The sequence below is a fragment of the Ixodes scapularis genome, unplaced genomic scaffold (assembly GCF_016920785.2).
Source record: "Ixodes scapularis isolate PalLabHiFi unplaced genomic scaffold, ASM1692078v2 PGA_scaffold3__209_contigs__length_174095766, whole genome shotgun sequence".
Taxonomy (NCBI): domain Eukaryota; kingdom Metazoa; phylum Arthropoda; class Arachnida; order Ixodida; family Ixodidae; genus Ixodes; species Ixodes scapularis.
Window position 1 is genome coordinate 154,221,217 of NW_024609868.1, and position 24,973 is coordinate 154,246,189.

General features: G+C 46.8%; 1 protein-coding gene across 2 annotated transcripts in view; it reads left to right on the forward strand.

Annotated features, from left to right (window-relative positions):
- LOC8031038 (endoplasmic reticulum transmembrane helix translocase) overlaps window positions 1-24,973 on the forward strand; it is a 105,496-nt gene that overhangs the window by 51,179 nt on the left and 29,344 nt on the right. Inside the window, exons 17-20 of one of the 2 annotated variants that reach the window (XM_040210932.2) lie at window positions 3,829-3,921; window positions 17,705-17,801; window positions 18,716-18,930; window positions 24,522-24,639. In XM_040210932.2, coding sequence (XP_040066866.1) covers window positions 3,829-3,921; window positions 17,705-17,801; window positions 18,716-18,930; window positions 24,522-24,639 — 523 coding nt within the window. The remainder of the gene's footprint in view (window positions 1-3,828; window positions 3,922-17,704; window positions 17,802-18,715; window positions 18,931-24,521; window positions 24,640-24,973) is intronic. The other variant, XM_042292648.1, reaches the window with a different exon arrangement.

Consider the following 24,973-nt stretch of genomic DNA (forward strand, 5'->3'; position numbering starts at 1 on the left):
ACCCCATAGAAATAGTGCATATTCACGACCAATGTTTTGGACAGCTTGAAGTCTGAAGGTTCAATTATTCGGACAAAATCGTCGCGAGCGATCAGCGGAAAACACCATCGAAAAGCGGCTATTTTGAATTCTATGTTGGCTACAAATGGATTGGCTTGGTTTGGCAGTGCTACTTGAGTACCCCTGAGTCCTACTGCTAGGTAACGCTGTACTAACCCTTTTTTTCCCATTTAGCTGTACGTCATCATCATCATCATCATTATAATTTTGCTTTGCTTTTCCGTTCCTTCGCGTCGCCAGTCGCCATTTTGTGCTCGTAGATTTGCACTTCTTATGTCATTCGGACAGCGCTGGCTTGGATGTCGTGGCCCCATCTGTTGTTCTGCCGCCGCGATGTGTCATTAAGAAGCGCAGAAAGTACTTGACCATAATGCTAGAAAAGAAGGCAGTGATTCTCAGGCTAACAGAAAGTTGCCGAACGCAAACGGAGGTGTAACCTGAACCAAGGCACTATTTACGGCTTTTTTAAGCCCACTTGCAAGTAATAAAGGCAAGTTTTTCAATCTGCTGATTTTTCGGACTGCTCTATTATTCGGACGTTTTTTCGGTCCCTGCGAAGTACGAATAATCGGTCGGCGACTGCATCCTAGAAATCAAATCACCTGGCTTCTGATTAGATTTAGCTCAGAAACTGGATCTGCCGAGGTAACCCCGTCAGTTTGGTAGGGTATCTGCGGAGGGTTTCCAAGAATATCTTCTAGGGCACCCCCAGAGTAACCGGGGATTCTGCCAACACCGAGGTCCTTTCTTCGTCATCCAGACTGAAGCAAAACAGTTCTCCGTATTTAGGTCACCTTACGCATAACTCAGCCAAGTGGTGCCGCGTCGCTTCGAGCAAAACAATATCGCCTTTCTCACTAACTTGTGTGGTGTCATACTGCCTAGAAACAATGCGACTGTTAGAGCATGGATACTTGCTGTCCAGTTAGCGAGAATGCCAAGTTATCTGCATCTGTCTTTCAGGGGAGCCGGAGGTTTCTGAAGGTCGTAAGACTCGAGAACCCGGGGGAAAACACGTTGCAGTCAATTTGTGGGTCTTTTTAACGCAGAATGTGTCTTATAAGCCAATTTCTGTGGAGTTCTGTAATGTTTGGCTGTAACGCTGGCTGTAACGGCCGGCAGTAAGGACATCGAAAGGCGTTACGCTCACGGGGAGCCGTATACAAAGACTTCAGTCCCCCGGCAAGATTCAAGCTCACCACCTCGAGATTGTGAGCCAAGTGCTTTGCCGGCTGAGCTATTCAGGCTCAGTGGCTATCCAGGCTCAGTGGTTTGAACCACGCAAGGAGCGAGCTCATTCGCACGGCACATGAATGAGCTCACGGCTTCGCGGCCTTTCCAGTCATGTAACGCCATCTTGCGGCGTGTGTCAGAAATGAAAGGAAATCCTTGGTAGAAGGCCCTGTTTTATCCCTCATTTTCTTCCCTGGAAAGCCTATTGCACATTGTGTGCTTACCAGTTTTTGTTAGCATGATCAGCCTTGAATGTTTTTTTTACATAGCTGTTATGAGCTCTTCCCGCCGCTGGAAATGCCGTCCATTGTTGATGTTGCTGTAGTTGCCGATGTTAGGCGTTCGTTGTCGATGTTGCAGAATCCTTAAAAAAGATTACTCGCCGCCGTCGCCCGAGGGAACTGAACCTGGGTCCGCTGTGTGCGAAGCGGAAACGTTACCACTAAGCTACGCCACAGCTTTAATAACCCGCTTTATGCTTTGGGTTGTTTTAAAGCAATAGCTTTGTGAGCCTAATCATGCTCAAGGTCACGTAACGCCCGTGGCCGAAGCGATGGTGGCTGAAGCGTAAGCTCGTAAACGCCGGTGCTGACGTGATTGACCTGACGTCCTAGAGGTTGTCTCCTAGACGTCGCCCTTGAGGTCGTCCTAGAGGTCATTCTAGATGTCGTCCTCGATGTCATCCTAGACTCCATTTTTTTGTAATCCTTGTCGTCTTAGAGGTTGTCCTAGACTTTGTTCTTGATGCCCTCTAGGACGTCGTCCTTGACGTCATCCTCAACGTTGTCCTAGATGTCGTCCTTGAGGTTGTTTTTGAGGTTGCTCTCAACATCGTCTTAGAGGCCGGCCTTGATGTCGCTTAGAGGTCCCTGACGTTGTCCTCGAGGTCATCCGAGATGCCGTCCTTGAGGTCGTTCTAGATGTCGTCCCCTACGTCGTCCTATACGTCATCCTTGAGGTTGTCCTTGAGGTAGCTCTAGAAATTCTTGACGTTGTTCTTGACGCCGTTCTTGACTTCATCCTAGACGTCGTCCTCGATGTGTGTACGGCATATTACAACCATTTTATCACCGTACCATTTTCTTTTCTAATTGTTTTCACTAACGATGCTCCTGTAAAGCTACCGCATTTCATTGCGTTTGACAGAGTGGCCCAACACACATCCAATTTTTTTTAGTACCCGATGCCTACTGCACATGCTTTCTGGAAAAAAAAATAGCTGATAACAAAATACCATTTCAGCACTGTTGCTTACGGCCCTCATTTCTTATCTTACGGCCCTCATTTTTTATTTTAAATTGGATTTAACCTGTTGTAGTGTCAGGTGGTGCAGGTAGAGAGAAACAATTTATTTCCTTTCTTTTTGGCTCTCTTTTAGGAATTGTAAGTGTAATTGTAGCACTGTCAATGCCAAGAGCTTCTGCCAGGAGACGTGCTTTCATGCGCTCCGGATGAAAGAAGAAACAATAGCCTTCGGAATTTGTGGTACTCAATGCCCAGTGCACGCACTCTCTAAGAAAATACAAAGAAATGTCCAGTAAAAAAATGCCGTCGTAGCACCGTGAAGGCCAAAAACTCGTGCCAGGACACAAGCGTTCACATGCTCCGAAACAAAAAAGAAACAAAAGCATTTGGAACAAAGTGGTCAGATGTCTATTTTGTTACAAATGCTTTTCTTCACGGGTGAATGAATGTGACGCCGATGCCCAACGACTTTGCTGTGACGTGTCGCAGCTATCGCTCTGACTGTGCTGTGGATTAACATGGGATTGCTTCTTTTTGTTTCATGTCCCACATTCTTTTTTCTTATGCGTTCAGGGGGTAGGCTCACGTTCATGTCTTCCTTGCCACACATGAAACATTAACCTTTTCTTTTTTATAAAGTGTTTCCTTTTTTGTTTTTACTGTATAAAAGGAAAAGTGCTTGCAATAGACATATATGGCAACATGAAAATGTACATAGCGCTACACTGTTAGCTTGAACAAAGATTTGTCTTTTTTTTTTTTCTAGAATTGTTTTCATCAAAACTATAGGTGCCATTGCTTATTAGGGACCAACCTTAGTGGTAAAAGTTTGAGCTCAACAATATCCTCTCTTAATAAATTCTGAGAAAGTGCCGATGTTGGGATCGCAGTGTGTCATGCAGTGTACTTCTGCAGAATATTATTTCCAAAGTGTATAATGATCGGTCAAATAGCCTTACACGACTTGCACAAGATGTCCATTGATGTAGGCGACCACAAATATTAATGCGGTCAGTCTCTGGAGTGCTTGCAATTGTCAATAAAAAAAAAAAAAGTCATACTAGCATCTCACTAATTTGAAGTCTGTCAAACCACTATAACACAATTTTACTACTGTTCAGTATTTATGCTAAGCTGGCTTTAAAAATATTTGAAGAAAAAAGGTAAATACCAAATAGTAAGCATGTCACAATTCTAAGACTATTTATCTGGCCCTGTACTTGTGATGGCTTCGTTAGTGATGTAAATTTTGCACATTTTTTAAGGATGCTCATTCCTTTGGTTCAACAGGGCATGAGCTACCTCACGTACAGTGCGTCCCACTTCCTCAAGAGGATTCTTCCCCACGTCCGTGTCTTTGCACGTGTGGCACCCAAACAGAAGGTGGGAGACTTTATTGGAGTCGTCACGTGTGTCCTCAGTTGCTCTTGTACGCGTGAGAACTTTTGCTAAATTACCCAGGCAGTGAGGAGCATGCTGTGGGCGTAATTACATGCGCCGCAGGTACTGGCATCCTCGGCAATAAATGTTCCCAATCGAGAACCTAAAACGGACGTCACTGTACATAGTCGTTTGTCAACCCTTGTTTTGAATACTTACTTTGAGTATTTCGTGCTGATGAGTTGAGCGCGTGCACCGCACATACCTACCATAAACGCTGGGGGAACACCCACCCCACTTTCACTAAAAACTGTAGTAATCTAGACACGGGCGCTTGTCCGGTGAAATCAAGTACTTAACGTAGAATTTGCCGAATTCCCAAGTTTGGGAAATGTTAATACAGTCGGAGCTTGAACAAAGTGAGCGCTTCTCCGGTATTTTATGCTATTTTTTGAGCATTCTCCTTGGTGTTTGGGTAGTTTGGCGAAAGTTCTACTTCTATTGACTGAGTGCGCTACTGTTTGACCCACATGCCTTTAGCAGGGTTTAGTAACTTTTGAGGTGGTACCTTGCGCATGGTTAGTTGCTTTAATTGCAGTCAGAACTGATACCTAGGTCTCTTACTTTGTTCTCATATTCCTTACATTGTCGACATTTAGGAGCATTAAGCAGCATACAATTTTATTTGTATTTAGTTGAAAATACCAAAGGCTTATTTGCCAGATGCCTTATTGGTTTGGCACATGAAGCCTCCCTCCCCCCCCCTCCCCCCCCCCCCCCCCCCAGCACCTTGTCCCCCTTTGAAGGCTTAATTAAATACGCGGAATAACTGCTAAGACCTTCAAATCTTACCTCCTTTTTCAGAAAAATATTACCTATCAAGAACATTTCCAGAAAGGAACATTTCTAATGATCGACGAATTGAAGGTTTACACAAAACAAATATTTGCCCGACTGCCCATTTTAGTATTTCTCAAAAACATGTACTTTGATCGTCATCACCCTATATGGCAGTGGCTGTTAGTGCCCCATTTGGGGGCAATCCCTTGGGATCCGTGCGAAAAAACCCGCGTGATCGCGGGGAGAGAGTGATTATGCCGCCGAGGAAGCTAGCCATCGCCCTCTCCCGTCGTCTTCGTCCCTCGTGCAACTGCGTCATTTACTGCGACACGCACGATGCATTGCACCAACGCTCACCTCCCCCTCCCCCCCTTCACTCTCTGCCACCACTGCGCCGCCCCTTAGTTCCGGAAGGTCCTTGGACGGCGCGTCAACACGACTCTCGCTAAGTTCTCCTGACCACTGACACGGCCAGACTGCAGAAGATTCGCTCTCCTACCAAAGAGCGGTAACGGGAAGTGCATTGCACCTTGCATGTCGTCTAAAAGCAAATCTCCTAGAGCGCATCTTTTAACAATGCAACAGCTACCATCATACATCACAGTGCACTTTATGTGGTCGTTTGTATTTTTACGGTGACAGCCATTTTGGGGCTCTTGCCCCCTCAGAACGAGGTAGGGCAACGTGGATAGGGCAATTTAGGGTGTTGGTCGTCGAGATTGCCAGATGCTCGAAGAAGAAGGCCCGATGCGGAGAATTAGATCCACGGTCCGCCGGCTGTCAAGCTGGCGTTACCACGGAGCTACGCCAGCTGCCTCGACCTGCCGCTTAGTAAATTGCGCGTGTTGAGGACACCTGGATGTACAGCTGTGTGTACGAGTCTCGTGCAGTGCCCGGAGTACGTCGCTCTCGGAGCATGCGTCGGTGACGGTTCGTCCTCGTGAAGCGCGAGACACGGAGGGATACATTAGAGTCAAATAAGGTGTTGCAGCTATCGCTGTGACTGTACTGCATAATCAGACAGCGCTGCTCATTTTTTTTAGAGCGCAGCTCTTAGCCGTTTGTTTTCCCGTTGCGCACCATTGCCGTAACCGCCCCGCTAAATTTAGCAGGAAATTGAATTGGGGTTGAGGTCACGTGACATCCATTTTCCCTCTAAATCTAGCAAAGAAACTGAATTTGTTCATGGGTGAAGTGACACAAAGTCATGTGACGTCATTTTCCCTGCTAAATTTAGCGGGGAAACTGAATTGGTGTTGAGGTCACCCTCCTCCTCCTCAAGAGCTGTGCTCTAATTTCGCATTACAGAGATTTGTAAACGTCTTTAATTTTTTTATTTGTATGCACTGCATTTAGTTACTTGATGCAGGGGGGATGTGCTAGCTTTATATTTTGCACTGTTGAAGGGTTCCAGATTGTATTTTTAGATATTATTCTTTGTGTCAACATGCTTCTTTTAATGCAGATTCTGTTTTATCAGCCAGTTTTTATGGAGTTCTGTAATATTTGGCTGGAACTAATGTTTGGCTGTAACGAAAAACCCACACCGTAAAATGTTACACCAATAGGAAACCATATAAAAAAATACTTCAGTTCCTTGGCATGTTTTGAGCTCACTACCTCGAGATTGTCAGCCAAGTGCTTTGCCGACTGAGCTGTCCAGAGTCGGTGGTGCGGCCCACACAAAAGCGAGCTCGTTTGCACGAGACTTTTATGCTTCGTGGCTTTTCCTGGGTCATGCAGTGCTCACTCACGGCGTGTGCCAGAAATGACAGCGGATTTTCGGTCGGCGGTACCGTCCAGACGCCCTTCTCATCTTCCCTGGGAGGCCTATTGCACATCTTGCACTTACCGGTCTTTGTCGGCACGATCAAGCTCATTAATTTTTACAATGGAGCTGTTAAGGGCTAGTTTCCCAAGGATCATGTCCCCCGCAAAGAAATGTTGACACAAAACTTTGGACAGCTACCGCCACCTATGAGCTACTCTGGTTTTGACCAGAGTGGAAAGGCTGAATTTCTCTAGGCGTCGTCCTAGATGCCGTCCTCGAGGTCGTCCTAGAAGTCGTCCTTGAGGTCGTCCTCGAGGTTGTCCTAGAAGCCGTCCTTGAGGTCGTTCTAGACGTCGTCCTTGAGGTTGTCCAACAAGTCGTGCTTGCAGTCGTTCCATCATAGTACTGCTTCGCTGGTCTTCCCTCTTCACCAGAGTGGAAAGGCTGAAAGTGTTTTAAAGAAGAATATGTGGAAATTACAGCATAATGTGCGTTAAGGCCACACATTTTACAGCGAAGCTGTTAAGGTTTAGGGTCTGCGGAAAACTGTGTCCTCACATGTCAGCAGGAAACTCCCCATTGGTCGTTGCAAGTATGAATAACTAAAAATAAAATCAGGGGGCAACCAGCTCCCCATTGGTCGTGGGAAGTATGAATAACTAAAAATAAAAAGGGGGGCAACCAGCATGTATCAGCCTGCCTTGGCAATATTAGATAGTGAGTAACGGGCTGTAGTTGAGCTTGTTGGTGCATAATACTATAATAGGGCCATCTGAACTTAGGAAAATAGAATATAGAGAGAAAAAGAGACAGACATACCACTGGACTACCAACTGTGGTTTAATACTTCCTCCTCTTTCTGAACCTTGACTTAGTGCTTTCTTCAGGGTGTCTAGCGACCAAGGAAATTTGGGAAAACTGGGAATTGCCGGGGAAATTTTAATTACCAAGAAAAATCGGGGAATTGTCAGGGATATTGTCAAAAAAGCGACCCCAGTCAGGGAAAATGAGCTGGGAACGCCATTGAGTGCCCTGAGCAAAGTGGTGAGGACTTGGGGGCAGAAAAATATGCAATAAATTCTGCTTAGAGAGGAGCGCAGGCTCTGCTCACCCGATGTTGAGTGTGCTGCCCGATGCAGAGGGAACAGCCGACAAATCCAGTCCAAGCTTTTGATTGAATTGAGGGTATGACACTAGACTAGATCCAGTTAGAGCTACTAGATTTAGCAACAAATGGGAATGCCGCAGACCCCAATCCAGTTCAAGCCTTAAGCCGAAAGTATCCGAAAGTGTGCATCCGGCGGCCATGCTGCTATTTAGTTATTGATGTATGTAGTTGAGCGTCGTGTTTTCATGGTGTTTCCAGAAGTGGCCTCTTCACTGACGATGTCGGCGGCAAGAAAGTGCTAGTTTAATCGGGACTGGACGAATCCGAATATTTCGGAATGTGCAAGTTGGATTAAGCCCATGCAAAATGATCCTCAAAGTACTCAATGCTCAATGCCTTGTGTTGTAATGTTCTTATATACTTAACCGCCTCCACAGTGGTCGGGGTATTTCACCTGAAATTGTCAGAGAAAACCTGGAAAGTCAGGGATTTTCAAAATAATAATTTGCTAGACACCCTGTTTTTTTCTTTTTGTTTTAAAGCCCACATAAAAGCACAGCTTATATCCGAAAACCTAACTAAACTTAAATTTGAATCACCCGCACTTCACCGGGACATAAAACACCGCAAATATTGTTTTTCTTTGGTACAGTAAACTTTCGTTAGTTCGACCTCGGTTAATTTGACTTTTTGTTTAATTCGATCCTGTTCAAAAGTCCCCGCGAGAGCCGTTACATTTCTATGGAAGGAAAAGTTTGATAGTTCGAACTCAAAACGACTCCGCATCGGATAATTCGTCCCGAGCGAATGCGCGCGGGCTCACATTGCACGGCACCACGGTAGAAAAACCACCAATGTACGGTGAAACACAGGCTCTTTGCTGCAAAGCAGAAGTGCGCAAATATGCGCCTGCTCCTCTATGCCGTTGAGATGGATCGTAGCGAATGACACGAGCCAACGCAACCAATCTGGCGTGGAGTACTGCGGAGAACATAGCACATGGTCGGGCACGGAGACAGCGCGCGCTCTCAAAGTGCTTTTCTGTAGCGTCGGGTGCGGTCCATCTTGCGTGCCGGGAAGCGCGAGTTCTCTTTTCCTTTTCTTTTCCTTCTTTGTTGTTATTTTTTTTTTCAGTCGCTGAAGGTTTGGTTTCCCAGCAGCTTTCTCAGCGCACGCTCAAAGCGCTTTTCTGTGGCATCGTGTGTGGTTCCTTTTGCGCGTCGGAAAGCGCAAGTTCTCTTTTCCTTTTTTCGTTTTTGTTGTTTTTCTCTGTCGCTGACGGCCTGACTGCCCGGCGCCAAAGACGGCTCGTAAAACTCACTTTTTTAATGTTTTATTTTGTTTTGTTTTTTAGTACGCAATTTTTCGGGGACATGACGTTTAGTTACGCTGCTCTCCGGAGCAGGCTTTTCGACTCGCGTTTTAAGCGCAGACGGCAGCAGACCATCTGTGAGTACTTTGGACAATAAAAGGAAGTTTAATTTTAACCGTTTTTCTGTCCTTTTTTTAATTCAATCATTCGGATAATTCAACCAAATTTCAAGGTCCCGTCGAGGTCGAATTAATGAAAGTTTACTGTATTGAGCTTAATCGAGGGTTCGCTGATGCACGTTGTTTCGTTTTCCTCGATGGCCAAGGTCTCGAGCATCTCTCGTGCATACTGGTTCTTGTGTTTGGCGATGATGGTGATGCTGTTGAACTCTGCACTGCACTCATAGTTGCAGCAATGTGCTGGTAGATGACCTGCTGTTGTGCCTTTTAAAGATGCTGCGTGTTCTCTTGTTTTGTCGTTAATGCATCTACCAGTTTGGCCAATATAACACTTGCCACACAATGAGGGAATGTGATAAACAACCCTCTTTTCACATAGGGCGTATTGTGTCCTGTGAGAGATGTTGAAAACCTGCCATATCTCTCACAGGACACGATACGCCCTACGTGAAAAGAGGGTTGTTTATCACAACCCATATTGTGTGGCAGGTGTTATATTGGCCAAACTGGTAGATGCATTAACGACAGGACAAGGGAACACGCAGCATCGTTAAAAGCCACAACAGCAGGTCATCTACCAGCACATTGCCGCAACTGTCAATGCAGTGCAGAGTTCAACAGCGTCACCATCATCGCAGAACACAAGAACCAGTATGTACGAGAAATGCTCGAGACCTTGGCCATCGAGGAAAACGAAGCAACATGCGTCAGCGAGCCCTCGATCAAGCTTAATACCAAAGAAAAACATACTTGCGGTGTTTTATGTCCTGGTGAAGTGCGGGTGATTAAAATTTAAGTTTAGTTCGGTTTTTGAATATAAGGTGTGTTTTTATGTGGGTTTTAAAACAAAAAGAGAAAAAGCACTAAGTCAAGGTTCAGAAAGAGGTGGAACTACTAACCCATTCGCTACCAAAGCCGGTGAATCGCCGGGCATGCCGTCAGGGGCCATATTGCCAAAGCCGGCGATTCCCCAATCTGCATGAATTTATGTTTTAAAGATCCATTCTTAGTTGGTGCACTATGTAGCTTTGGGGTAGGGTAGTTAGATACATTGCCAACAAATGGCAAGGGTTGTTCTGTTCGCTGTTTGTTTAAAGGGACCATGAAATGATTTTAAAATCGAGTTTCATCCACCGCACGTCGTAAAAGGTGTGAAAAGAAACACAAAAATAGGGAACCAAAAAAAATTATTTGCTATAGAACTTTTAAAAGAAAACTGGACTCTTTTGCGCCTTCCTTCCTTCGCCTGTTCACTACGATGCATCCGCGGAAATGGAGCACGTCAGCCAAATCCAGGTCGCCTATTGGGTAAGAGCCTACCCCACCAGCACCGCGATCGTAAACAATAAATAGCCGGCGAATGTTTCCTAAAAGTTTTGTTAAATAATATTCAGATCCACATTTTGTAGCATAATTACAGATGTGTGGCGAAAATTGCCAAATTTGATAATGCTGAGAGCCAAGCGCCATCTATCGTGTGGTAAACGAAGCAACTACTGCGCGTGCGCAGTAGGGCAGGGCCGACAGTTACTTGGGTGACGGCGACCATTGATGGCGACCGACGAACATTTATTTTCTTTGTTTTCCTTCCTCTCAAAACGCTGACTGACTGAACGTTTATTTTTCTACGTGTTCTTCCCGTGCGTGCCGACTTCAAGCAGCAAGAAAACAGTACTTAAAACAGACCACGACGAACAAGAACGCTGGATCCACCGACCCCGACGAAGCGTATAGGCCTAGCAGGCATTCCGACTCGGCGCTGCGTTGCTTCGTCGCAAGACCGTCTGCCTACGATCGGCTGGCGTGCTAAGTGGAATATGCCCGCGCGACCCTTGTGGACCCTTCCCGTATTATAGTTTGATCACTGATCTCAATTCTAGATTAAGAGGTGAGGTCAATCTCTTCCCCTTGTTTTCCGAGGCAGTGTTGACAAACACTCGTCGAAAAGGGACTCTCGTCGATTCTATCTTCTTGTTTTGTGTGATATAGAGCTGAAATAAACGCCGTATGGATTACCTTCGTAACACGGTATGTACACTTTGTTATTGGTATGCCATTTTTATTCTGGCAGACTGCACGTCACTGTCGAGCTATAACAGTTCGTGGGAGGTATACGTACAACCCCGGTCCAACCTTTCTTTGCCGAGTGTCGCGTCAGTATCGAGTTGCAATCGTAAAAGAACGGTCCCGAAGCGCTTACAAACAGCGCGAATACAAGACTTCCATCAAGCGCGCGTCCGTTCCGAGTGTAAACAGGTATTTACGTGGCTCTTGCTGACACTCGTAGTTCAAACATATTTTTTTTAACGTCGGCTCGCTCCTGCATCTCCGAGGCCGCGAAAAACGCCATCTACGTCGCTTTGCAAACGACTGACACGGGCCGGCCCTTCTGCCAACAATGACGGGGTGGTTGACTTCTGGAGTCTTCACCGGAAGACTCGCTGCACTTCCCAACAGGCATACCGGCGTATGGGACTAGTCCCATGCTGTCGCTGTAGCGCAACATATCTCATTGAATTTCGCTCAGCTGCGATGCGGCGATGAGAGGCGCCGATTCAGGAAATACGTCGGTGACATCAGCGCAGTAAAACCTACCGGCGCACCCCAACTTGTTCAACTCGTTGCCGCTAACACTCCCATTCTCCTACTGCCGAGAGAACTTCCGGTTCCGGAAACGGTCTACGTCACGGCTTCTTTTGCGGTCAGTTGGAGAGAATGAAAAAGTCGATATTTCAATAATTTTTTGTGTAGAAGTTAATAAACCGAGACGAAAACGGATGCCTGTTCGGCATTCAGTGAACATTGACGGTTTAATGTAAAAGTTATCTGGAAAAAGTAAAAAGGTCATTTCATGGTCCCTTTAAGCTTGTTCTTTTGTGTGTCGTCTTTCCCGCTTGATTGCTGCCAGCTTGGAGAAGATGGCAGCGTCCATTGTACGGTGTAGCCTTTCTGACGGTGAAATCATAGATATCCTCTTCAACAGCAATGATGACGGGACGTCTGGGGAGGATAGCGAGTTTTCCGAGCCTTCTGTCGACGATGGGGCGATTCCGGCAGCAGTTTCGAGTTTGAATCACAAGAACGCACTGGTTGTGCGACGCTTTAAGCGAGCGAGGATGGAGTGCTTCGAGATCTTCCATACAAGGAAGACTCTGCGAGGGCCTATTGATTTAAAGACTTGAACGAACCACTTAAGCATGTAAACAAACATGTTTTCTTGGTTTCCGCACTGAGTTTTACTGTAAAAGCTTATTATACAGGCAAAACAGTCACGCCCAGTGTGGCCCCGTTTTAGGAGGAAAACATGCAATACGACGGCCCGGCAGCGCGCGACGCGCGCCGTAGCGAATGGGTTAAACCGCATTTGGTAGTCCAGTGGTATGTCTGTCTCTTTTTCTCTCTATATTCTATTTTCCTAAGTTTAGCTGGCCCTATTATAGTAGATAGTGAGGTCCTGATCCTTTGTTATCACCTCTATGCATCGTCCTCGAGATCGTCCTTGTGGTCGTCTGAGAGGTCGTCCTAGGCATCGTCCTCAAGGTCGTCCTTGAAGTTGTCCTAGACGTCCTCACGGTCGTCCTAGAGGTCGGCCTCGAGGTTGTCCTAGAAGCCATCCTTGAGGTCGTCCGAGAAATTGTCCTCTAGGCGTTGTCCTAGAGGTTGTCCTAGGCGCCGTCTTCGAGCTTGTCCTAGAAGTCGTCCTCGAGGTCGTCGTAGAAGTAGTCCTTGAGGTCGTCTGAGGAATCGTCCTAGGCGTTGTCCTCTAGGCATCACCCACGAGGTCATCCTAGAAGTCGTCTTTGAGATCACCCTCGAGGTTGTCCTATAGGTCGTCCTAGACGTCGTCCTCGAGGTCGTCCTAGAAGTTGTCCTTGAGGTCGTCCTAGACGTCGTCCTCTAGGCATCGTCCTCGAGGTCGTCTTAGAAGTCATCCTTGAGGTCATCCTTGAGGTTGCCCTAAACGTCGTCCTCTAGGATTCATACTGAAGGTTCACGTGAAGTGAATGGGCTTTACAGTTTTTCTCTCAGATTTCGGGGAAATCTTTTTAGGTTTGGGCTATGCACAGATAGAAACAAAATATTTTTGGATGTGCATAAAAAAATGGACATACTTGCAATCGCACTCGACAGTCTAGAGCGCCTTTATTTCGGTCTCGGTCATAGCCTGCGGTATCTTCGGCACTCGAGTCTGACCGGCGTCAACGGCTGCCAGAGTTTCTCTCTTGAGCCATCCAGTAGGCGCCTTTTTGGGGTTTGCGTTAGGCATTTATTTTGTGAAACTTTACCCGACGTCCGTTTCGATGTTGACATCAAGCAGTTGCGAGGTACCGGCGAGCTTGTCTCGGACTGTGCACTTTGTCCAGCACTGTATGCAGATCTTGCCGACACCGTATTCGCGAACTGTTGCGCGTCTGCCGTACTGCAGGGCACAAGTAACAATTTGAAACTACCATTTGCCCACTGCTCTCAGGTCGTGGGGCCCGCATAAACCAACTCAGCAGAACCAAACATTCACAAAGCCTGACAGCGATGTTCAGGAACCCGAGCGTCCGATTTCACGGTGGCCATTGTAATATGGGCTGAAGGCAACCGTGGATGATACGAAAACCATAAAAATGACAGCTTTCCAAAGCTTTAGTCCCCTATTCTTTCACATCTGCACTTCTAAACACAGCGAAAAGCGCGAAAGGGGTAAAGGTGGCAGAGACGCGGAGCGTGCTCCACAATCTGAAAGCAGTTGGCTTGCCTCGGAAAAAGGGGGGGTGCAACTAACGCGCAAATAACTTCCAAAAATTAAAAGAGATATCGTTGGGTTGCGGCCCACACATGCAATCTTATGGTAACAGCAGACAATAGTTCACTGTTGATGAAAGAACGATTAACCATTGTAAGCATGGATGTGGAAGTCCCGCTAATAAGTATTGCAACCATTATAATGGCCCACATTAGAGATCTCTAATTTTTACTCAGAATTTTTCATTTTGTCTTTTTACAGTAGACTGCCCATAACTATAAGTTCATGAGGACAGTGAAACATTTAAAAATAAGCAATCAGTGAAATAAAAAAGAAGTACAGTATGGAAGCCACACTTTCTTTTGCTCTTTAGTATCTGCTTATGGGAGAGATGCCATATTTTTGCACGTTTTCTTTAAACGGTAAACTCGCTCTGCATCATTTGGCACATCTGCGCTCAGTCTCTTCGCAACTAACACAAATGATCCAGAGGCACAGCCCAATTATAATGCCGATTAGCAAAAGTATGCAACAATACCGATTCAAAATGTCGAACGCAATGACGCAAGTGCTTGCTTTCCAGCATGCCACTGCTCAAAGTTTTAGCTATTCTGCATAGAATATTGTACATGAAATCGCTGGGGCCGCAGCCAATACTTTCAACTAAACAAGAATTTAAAAAAAAAAAAGAATGAATTTTTTAGATAATTTTTGAGTGTAGACAATGGGTTATCAAACCGAGTTCCTAGGAATACAGGTGTTCAGAGGTTCCTCGAGTTAATTCCTCTACTATTCCTGTTTTTAAGTAAAGAGTTTTTCCTATTAAAGTAACAGTTTTACAGTTTCTGTGTGCTTGGCACACAGAAACTGTGTGTCAAGCACTCCTTAATACTGTTTACCGCTTACTTGACCTTTAGGAATGTGTTAGTTAAGATAGGAATGCGGCAGTGGTGTAGCCAAGGGGGAGCCTTATAGGGCTTCAGACCCCACCTTCTCCGCAATTCAGCCGACTCTATAATATTGTCACGAATGACAAGTGATGAGGCGACGAAAACTGAACTAAACTAAACATTTAAAGCGCGAAACACATGTACGACGAAACCGTCCGATCCGACGTCCGACCACGCAATACTATGGTCGGAGGCGAGGGTTTTCAACGCTCTGCGATGCTACGATAACCCTCGCCCCCCAAGGTCATTCCGGCAGTCCGCACGTCGGATCGGAAGGTTTCGTCGTACATGTGTTTCGCGCTTAATGGGGCAAACTTCTGCCCAAAACCAAAAAGGAACAGAAGATAACAATAGAGCATCGCAGGCGTTGATGACGGCGTAACAGCAGGATCATTTGCTGCGGCGAGACTGACTGTGGCTCGCTACGCGGAGCCCCTTATGTACATGCGTGGGCTTCGGGAATAATCGGCGTAGAAGGTTCGACGCATGGAACATTCAAACCTCGAACAAGCAACGGGATTCTCGAATTTACCAGAACACTAAACTGCAGGAATAAATAAAAGATGCGTCGCTCCCAGGAATCGAATCCTGGCTTTTCGCGTGGGAGTCAGGCACAAGAACCGTTAGGCCACGCGCGTGTTGCCTACATGGCCAGCTGCGCGCGCGGCAATATACACATTCATTTTGACCTTCCCCCCCTCCGCACCCAAAGTCATAGATATCCCAGCCACCTCAGCCCCCCCCCCTGAAAAAAATTCCTGGATACGCCGGATATCTCCACCAGCAGCTAAAAATCCATTCAAGAGGAATTTTCTGGTCACATGACCAGCTTCATGAGGACGACGTAGCCATAGACGTTTGCAAGTCCGGCTTCAGGGCGGGCTTGCACCTGCTCTGTTGGGGTGCGCTGGGGCACGTCATGATCCGATTACAAAGCTTTGCTAAGGTGTCGTAATCGGATTATGTCTGTGCCAAAACGCACCCCACTGAGCAAGATGGCAGCGTCCTGAGACCGCACTTGCAAACTGTATAAAATGCTCCGCGTCAACTACCTTCCTGCTACATTGCCTAGCTTCTACAGTGCTGTAGCTCGACACTGCTGCGAAAGCATGTGGCTTTGTCTTTCGCACGCGCTCTCGCGCACAAGAGATGCCAAGCAAAGCGACGCACCCACGCAAGTATAACTGTGACAGCGTTAGAGCACTTTGGAAGCTGCACCAGCCTTGACTATGCAGCGCAAAATACCGTATTTGCACGAATATAACGCGAGTTTTTTTCCGAAATTACGAGCTCCAAAACGCACCTCGCGTTATATTCGGAATCGAGTTCAACCACGAGGAGCGCGAGTCTGGAGAAAGCCAGAGGAGAAAGCCATCCCTCCGGCTCAATGCAAAATATCCGGTGTGAAAAGAAGTGGGGGTATGGAAGGGAATTTATTCGCTATTGGGCCATGTGAAGGGGCGATTAGAAAACATAAAAAAGCATTTTTATCGCTTTTGTGTTCGTACAACGCGCACACAACGCAGAAACTCGGCGCGTGCGCGCGTCATGCGGGCACTGGCCAATTCGAGCCAAGCCAGGCCAAGTCAAGCCAAGCCAAGGCCACCAACCGCGTTTACGCAATCGTGCAACACGAGGCATTTGTTTATGCAGAGGAACCAGAACAAGAAGTGTGATCGTGTATCGGATTCAGCAGTCTTTTTTTCTGCCTGCGCATTGTTTAGTTTCTGCTCCAGAGTGATCTAGTGTTTGTGTGTTGGTGCTTCTGCTTCCTGCCTTGTTTGGATTGTGGGCTGCCGAGGAGCTGGCAGGGAAGAAAAAGTAACTAACTACCAGACAAGCAGGTGCCGTGCTGCTGCTTATGTGCGTAGTCGCCAAGTGGATTGTAAACGGAAGGACCTGAGCAGTGAGGATGAGTGCTGTCAAAACATAAACTGATATTTCTTCATTTCCATTGACTTTTCCCATCTGCTATGCCCCCGAGTGCGAGAAATTGACGCGGCCTCGGTTCGCGTTATAATAGTAATAATTTTTTTTTTTCTTTTTGAGGGCATCAAAACCTGCCCTCGCGTTATATTCATGGTCGCGTTATATTCGTGCAAATACGGTAGTTGAAGGGGAAATGGTAGCCATAAGTCTCTGTCCTCACCTGAATTATTCGGGTCCGTTTTAGTGTGCAGGAAGACGATGAACAGGTTTGAGATGCAAGTGAAATTAACCACATTTCTCTACTTCAGGAGCGGCTTGTAAAGTTAATTCTGTAGAAGATCGCGTTGAGAGAGAATTAAAGAAAACAACGGGCAAGGCTTACGTCTGCTTTGCAGAATCGGCTGGATTGCTAGGCACGCCCTGGCCTCTGAGCTGGTCACGTGACCAAAAAATCCCTCTTGCGGGAATTTTAGCCTCCAGGAGAGGTAGCCGCTTTCACCGGCATACCGCCCCTGGCATAGAGGTCGGTCTACTTACGACAAACTATTGAAGCCAGAAGTGTATATTGGGTAGCAGAGAGAGGTTTCATATAAGTACAGTCGAATCTCATTAAATCATACTCGAGGGGGACCGAGCATTTGTTTGAATAAAGCAAAGTTTGAATTACCGGGAGTTTCCTCCCATAGAGACACATAGAATGGAATCGGCATGTTAGTTTGAATTATCCGCGCGTTTGAATTAGCGAGATATGACTGTAACTATATTTATTTTTTGTATGACCTCGCAATAATGAGTCCTCCTGTAAGCGAGAAGCCAATGCCACGAAGTAATTGCACACTGACCACGTTGCTTCTCATGAAATGGTGATTGTGAAAATTTATTGTGTCCATGGAGACGGTGCATCTAACCATAAAATGTTTTGTTTAAATCCCTGCTTTGTTTTTCGGCTTCGCTTTCCAAAGGAGCAAGTCATCACTGCACTGAACAGCCTCGGCTTCACGACCCTCATGTGCGGAGACGGCACAAACGACGTCGGCGCCTTGAAGCACGCTCACGTCGGTGAGTTCTTTCGAGCACATCTTTACTCGGGCCCCCGTAGCAGATCTGATGAGCTCGGAGATGCACATAATGGATTGTGAATGAGCTGGGCGCATACTGTGTGTTTGTAACGTCATTTGACGTCATAACAACACATGGTTTTGTGACATCGCGGTTTCACATGATGTGACAAATACTTTTCAACACTTGTAGTACAAGCCTAGTTTGCTTGAATTGCAAATCATGTTACAAGTGGCTAAGATGCTTTATTAAAATTGTGTCACAGTTGCTCCTAAGGGGATTCAAAGTGGTAATTTTTTATCCGGGATGTTTCAAAATGCAGTTTTTTCTGCTCCGAAAATTGCTCCAAAACCAGTTTTGGCTGTCCCACCCTCTTAAATGCTCTATTTTTGTTTACCCCTACTTCAAGAGCGAAATTATCTTTTGAACATTTGGAATGGAGTGCAGGCTCAAGCTACATGCCCTAAGCATCTTAGAAAACCTAAAGTTAGAACCATGCGTGGTTTTTTTCTATTAAAAACACAACCAAACACCACAAGTCCCTTTTTTCACCACCGAAAAGGGGCATAATGCAGTATTTGGTGTCATTTTTTAATAAAGAAAGAGGCTACACAAGGCCATAATTTTGGGTTTTCCTCAATACTTAGGGTGCAAAGACTGAGTTCGTACCACAAAGAAACAACTGAGAAACCTCGGAACTGTAGCAACATTTTTAGTTGGGTGAGTTGGTGTCTGTTATAAAGAAAACAAAATGGCACAAAAAGGCACAGTGACAAATAGAAGTAACACACCGATACAGCGCTGACTTCTATGTGTTTGTATTCTCGAGTAATCCTGTCCCCTTGGCTTTTTTGCATCATCTCGTTTCCCTCGTACCTCGGAGCGTGGCCCCAAAACACTCGTTTTGTCCGCAGGCGTGGCCCTGCTGGCCAACGCTCCGCACTCCGCGGGAGAGCGCAAACGTCGCAAGGAGAAGGCCGAGGAGCACGCCGCGACCAACGCGGAAGCAGACGGCACCGAGAACTCCACGGTGAGCAGGCTGGAAGCGATGGCCGCCAAGGGGCGCCTGGGGCGCAGGTCTGACGCCAAGCGGCCGGCCTCCAGGGCGGAAAAGGTGGCTGACGCTCAGGTACGCTGTCGCCCCCTCGGGTTTCCCCCCCCCTGCGTTCCCTCTCCATCTCCCACCGGGATTACTGGAACGCGTCTTTAAGGGGGAACACTGCTTCTAGAGCTTTTTTATATAACTTGCAATTCAATTCAAATGGAATATACATGGCCTATTTGACATTACAATCTGACTACAAATATGTACTTGGTTTTGATGTAACCTAATTAGTTTTATTAATATTGAAAATTTAATTTGCAAGGATTATGGAAATGATCAAGACACATTGAAATACAGTCGAACCTCGATATAACAAACTTCAATGTAACGAAATCCTGGATTTAACGAAGTATTTTATTTTTCATAATTTCTTGCCCATAGACCCCATGTATTTTTAGTCCCTATATAACGAAGTCTATTTTGCTGCTATTTCAATATAACGAACCGCCGTTGCCATAGAAGGCAATAAATAAATCAACTCTAAAAAACAACTTCGCAAAAAAATTGTGGTTAAAAAAAAAAAAAAAAAATTATGCGCAAACGCGAGCGCTTGATAGGTTACTTCACGGGGACAGGCCTTCCAACGTTCCTAGGCTGCCCGAGGATGCGGCGCCGGTAGCGCCGGCGAGGCATGCGGCAAAGCGGATTTCGCGAGGCTGGCCAGAAAATGCCGAGCAAAAAGTTAACACGGCATAACAGCATCACCACTGACATTCACTGATCATCAAAGTCCACTGTAGCGCGGGAGCCAACTTCAGCGGGGGAGCGACGTGCGACGTGATGGCGCGACCGCGCCAACCGCGCGACCGCACGGGCAGTGCCATCTAGGAGAAGACCGATTATCGTCTTGCGGGTGTGATGTAAAGCAAAGGCGCAAGCACACTGTGGGCGCAAAGGGGCAAGTAAACTGTGCGGGCAAGAATGCTGTGTCGGTTGGAAACATTGCCACCGCCTAAACTAAACAGCTCTATTTTTCAACTGGGCGGTTCACTCACGTGCTTGCTGCCATAAGGAAACGTAAAGTTCTTTCTTTGGATGAGAAAGCAAACGTTTTGGACGCCATCCTGAAGAAACTGCCGAGATCACGAGCACGCGGGAAGTGCTCGACGCAATGGACATACTGAGGAGGTACACGGCGTCGCATGGGCAGCAAGATGCCGTGCAAGCGCTCTGGGCGCTCGCGGACTACTTTGCCCCTAAATAAATGTCATTTTCGGTGAGTTTTCATACCCGTAAAATGTTTCGGAATTTTTTTTTTCCGCATGCTATAGCCAAATTTTGATTTAGCGAAATTTCAATTTAACGAAGTAAATTGCGAATTTTACCGACTTCGTTACATCGAGGTTCAGCTGTACTGAAATAAGAAAATAAACATATGGCAGTGAACTAAGTGGTATGTGGAATCCAATAACGTATAAATGAAAGCTCTAGGATGATTTATAAACTTTTTATGATACTTTTGAACTTTCCAGTTTCAAAATAATTTTTTTGCAGGACGCCTAAAAGGCGCCTAAGAAGGTCTGACAGCCTATTTTATATATTCGTACCCCTTATTGTATATGTCACGCATACAGCTAGCAGAGAAAGAAAAAGATACGAAAATCAGATATGGGCAAGTGGAGATATGGCTTCGTAAAATAGTAAAGGGTGTAAATAGTTCGCTCAGAAATAATATTTAAAAAAATCCACAGACCCCTTTTAATTTGTTTCCAAGACATACTTCAAGATAAGAGAGACTTGTTTAACGAAAACCCTTCAGGACAAGGTGATAAGTGCTTGCCAAACTTCAAAAGACACATTTTTAAAAATGTGTTCTTTTAGTAAAATTTTGCCTCAAAGAGCAGTGTCTCCCCTTAACCGGTGTGCTTAGCGTTCTACGCCGCCCATGCGTCGAAAACGATTCCGTTGGGGCAACGAATCACGTCGCGGGAGCAGGCGATTGGGTCGTCGGTTGTTGCGGTTGTCGCGGTCAGCCGTAAAGGTGCCGTGGAAACAAATCTGAGGGCATTTACGCTGTCACGTAATGTGGGTCGTGGCAACGGCAGCTCGGTGCTCGCGTAATTCGCCGTCATCACAGTGACGTCGTCGTTTCCGGGTCACCTTCCGGGCATCATTTTGAGTATTTTCGTGCCATTATGGCTTATGCTCTTGATTCCGCCCCCGTTCCTCGTCTGTACCTTGTCTACGACGGGCCTCCTCAATGCCGTCATCACCTCGGCGCCAACGTCGTCGAAGGACGACAGAAACGGAATGTAGACCACCTTTCATTCACTAAAATGTTTGCGATCGATAGCTTTGTTGTAAGAGCAGTTGGCTCCAGTGGAAACGATCGCCGTCATCTAGTGGTCGCCGGTTCGAATCCGGCTAGACGAAGAGAATTTTCGTTTTCCTACGAATTCGGAGGCGGTGGCACGTGCACTGCGGGGCTTCGGGTGCGGTGGCCGGGAGCGATCGTGTGACCGCCGTTGGCGCCGTTGCCACCAGGAGTTTCCGCAAAAAAGACACCTGTGCAATTTGCCCGTTGGGGGGGGTGTCCCCACCAACAACCGTCGCCGTAAAAGGCGGATGGGTTCGAGTGTCACCGTCGTAGTTGCGTCCGGACTTCCGGCCGCCGGAACTTTTGTGAGCCGTCGAACCGGAAGGCGGCGTGCGGCGGAACGGGCGCCACCTCCGCCGCTGTGATGCCGCCGGGATCGCGGTGTACGACGGCGTGACACTTCCATTACGTTGCTGGACGGAAATCGAGAGGCCATGTTCAAGGATGTCGTGATATAATCGTACGAGTTTGAGACGCATTTCGGGAGCCACATTTCCGACCACTGTGACCGGAACCCGTCTTCAAACGACGCGTTTACTGTGTCCTAGTTCCTGGTCCCTCAATTTCCGCCCGACTGCGTCGCACTTGCGTCGCGTCGTTGCCCGCCGCGACAGCAGATATGCTCACGTTCGTCGGTAGATCGCTGCGTTTGACGGTTCGACACATCGCCTCCTGCGAAGTGATCTCTCGCCGCTTCAGGTCCACTTTCGACACGTGGGCGGTATTGGGCGCTACACGCACTGATCAGACGTGTTCCAGGCACCGTGTTTCCAACCCCTGATATGACACCTCAATTCCTGCTTGTCTGAGAAAGCTCCGTTCCCTCCGGCTAAGTATAAACCGCATGTAACCGATTCGGGAAGAGACAAGATGAGCGACGGCGACCTGCTTCGCTCTTGCTCGGTCAGTCACGCGACAAGGCAAACCGCATGAGAGCGACGGGAACAAGTGATTGTGGCGATGAGCGACGTTCTTTAGAAATTCGAAAACCGAGTGACAGTGAGCAATATCCGTCGCTCACTGCTGACTCTCGTCGCTGTCGCCGTCGCTCGTCTTGTCGCTCGCTAAATTGCTTACATGCGGGTCAGCCATTACTCTTTGCAATTTGTCATTGGTTGTTTGTCTTGATTCAGCTCCTCACACCTTGCCAGAATGTTGCGAGCGACTGTTGAACGTGTGCTCTTGTCGCATCCACGTCCCTCCGGTCTTCTCGTCTGCTCGGAGCTTATTGGGGCTCTGCCGATTCCACATCTGCGAGGTGTCACGCACTGCGTCTTTGCCGCGGATGGCTCCATGTTGGCTGCCACATATTTGGTTAACACCCGGGGCATTGTGACAACCCTCTGTTCCTCGGAACATCATTCTTTTTCTTTTTTCTCCTTTGTGCGAAAAATGTTTTTAGGACAAAGCGGTAGGTTCAGGGGGTCTAGCAACCGGGAAAACCGGGAATTGTCAGGGAAATTTTAATTACCAGGAAAAATCAGGGAATTGTTAGGGATATTGTCAAAAGGCAAGCCCAGTCAGGGAAAATGAGCTGGAAACACCATTGAGTGCCCTGAGCAAAGACTTGAGGACTTGGGGGCAGCAAAATAGGCAATACATTCTGCTTAGAGTGGAGCGTGGGCTCTGCTCACCCGATGTAGAGTGTGCTTTATGATGCAAAGAGAACAGCCAACAAATCCAGTCCAACAATTGGATTGGATTGGATTGAGAGCACAATACTTGGCTAGATCCAGTTAGAGCTGCCAGATTTAGTAACTAATTGGAAAGCCGCAGACCCCGATCCAATACATGCCTTAAATAGCCAAAAGTATCCGAAAGTGTGCATCTGGCGGCTATGTTGCCATTCGGTTATTGATGTGTGTGCTTGAGCGTCGTGTTTTCACCGTGTTTCCGGAAGTGGCCTCTTCACTGACGATGTCGGCGGCAAGAAAGTGCTCATTTAATCCGAACTGGACAAACCCGAATATTTTCGGAATATGCAAGTTGGATTAAGCCCATGCAAATGATCCTCACAGTGCTCAGTGCTCAATGCCTCCTGTTATAATGGTCTTACATATTTACCCGCCTCTACAGTGGTCAGGGAATTTATCTGAAATAGTCAGGGAAAACCTGGAAAAGTCGGGGAATTTCAAAATAATAATTTGCTAGGCACCCTGTTGGTTAGTCAGACAACCGAACTACACTCACCCGTGTCTTCGCTGTAGAGGGGTAATTATTTGACTGGTACAAACTCGTACCACCTCTAACCTAAGGTCTACTAAAATTGTGCCCGTTAAATACCGGACATTGTAGACGAATTTCAGCTTGCTAGATTTAGGTAGTTGCCTTTTAGGGGCGAAGCTCCTTAGGGACTAGCCATGTCCGTATGTCCATCCGCCGTCGGGTGCACGTGCTCCTGTTCGTGAGCTCACGCGCTCCCGTGCTCGTGTAGGGAAAAAAAAAAAAAAAACAACCGCATCTCCACGTGGTGAATGATGTTGATTGGGGCGAAGCTCTGGTGGTGCTTGGCCGCGTAGACGGTGAGCCACAGCATGCCAAGCCTTTTGTTCGTTTTCATCCATGTCAGAAAGAGAATGTATGGTATGGAACGTGGTTCTATACGCATTTGAGCATTTAACCGCAGCGTGACATGGATGAAAGCAAACGAAAGGCTCGGCATGCTGCGGCTCAGCGTCTACGCAGACAAGCACCACCAGAGCTTCGCCCCAATCAACATCATTCGCCACGTGGAGATGCGGTTGTTTTTTTTTTTTTGTGGTCCACTCTGCGGCATAAAATATTTTCAGGCGTACTGGAAACGAGCATTCTAGACGAACCAATCCTTGTAAGCATGTGCTTTTCATCTTTGAATTCTCACTAGGGCTTTCTTGTCAGATATTGCTGCTTGAGTCTTCTTGTATAGTTTTTCCTTGTTTTCGTTTCTCAAAGGCATTTTCCAGATACATGTAGGTTATGCTTATGAAAACAATCTCAAATGGGGTCGAGTACAAATAGCTTCTACAAAGAACAGTCGCTGTTTACCACATACTCTGCTTATTTTGATGCTTGAAATTAAAGAACAGTATGGCAAAAATTTTTTCATAAAAAGCATTTTTCATCTAGCATATAGCAGATTCTATATACATCCTAGTGGACAGATTTGTAGCAGTTTATGGCGACTTCTAGTGTAGGTAATCATGTACCGCTAGCTGTGCGATTACTCTCTGGACTCTAAAGTAACCTAGGCTTTGGCGGGATACCTCGTAGATTCGCGGAGTTCCCGCAGCGTGGCCTGACCCGTGGTGTCTCTATACAGAAACAGTTGCAGAAGCTTCTGAAGGAGCTTGAGGAGCAAGACCAGGCCCAGGTTGTGAAGCTTGGAGACGCCAGCATTGCAGCTCCCTTCACGTCCAAGCTCTCGTCCATACAGTGCAGTGAGTCTTCCTCTTTCCCTGCTCTCCTTGCGTTTATCTAGGGCAGAGTGTCGAACCGAAATTTTTATCGGTTCGGTTCCGGTTCGGGTTCACAACTTTTGGTTCGGTTCCGGTTCAGTTCCAAGGAGCAAAAAATAACGGTTCAAACCGGTTCGAACCGGTTTGAACCGCTAAATTGAGACTATATTTTCACGTTGTTCCGGCCATATACACTATTTACGCCGTGAAACATCTAACTATATAGTTTCTTCGATCGTCCGTGCAATTTGCTTTTGTGTTTAGGTACCAAAAATATAAAATGCAGTTATTTAATTTTGATGCAAGAGTAGAAGCA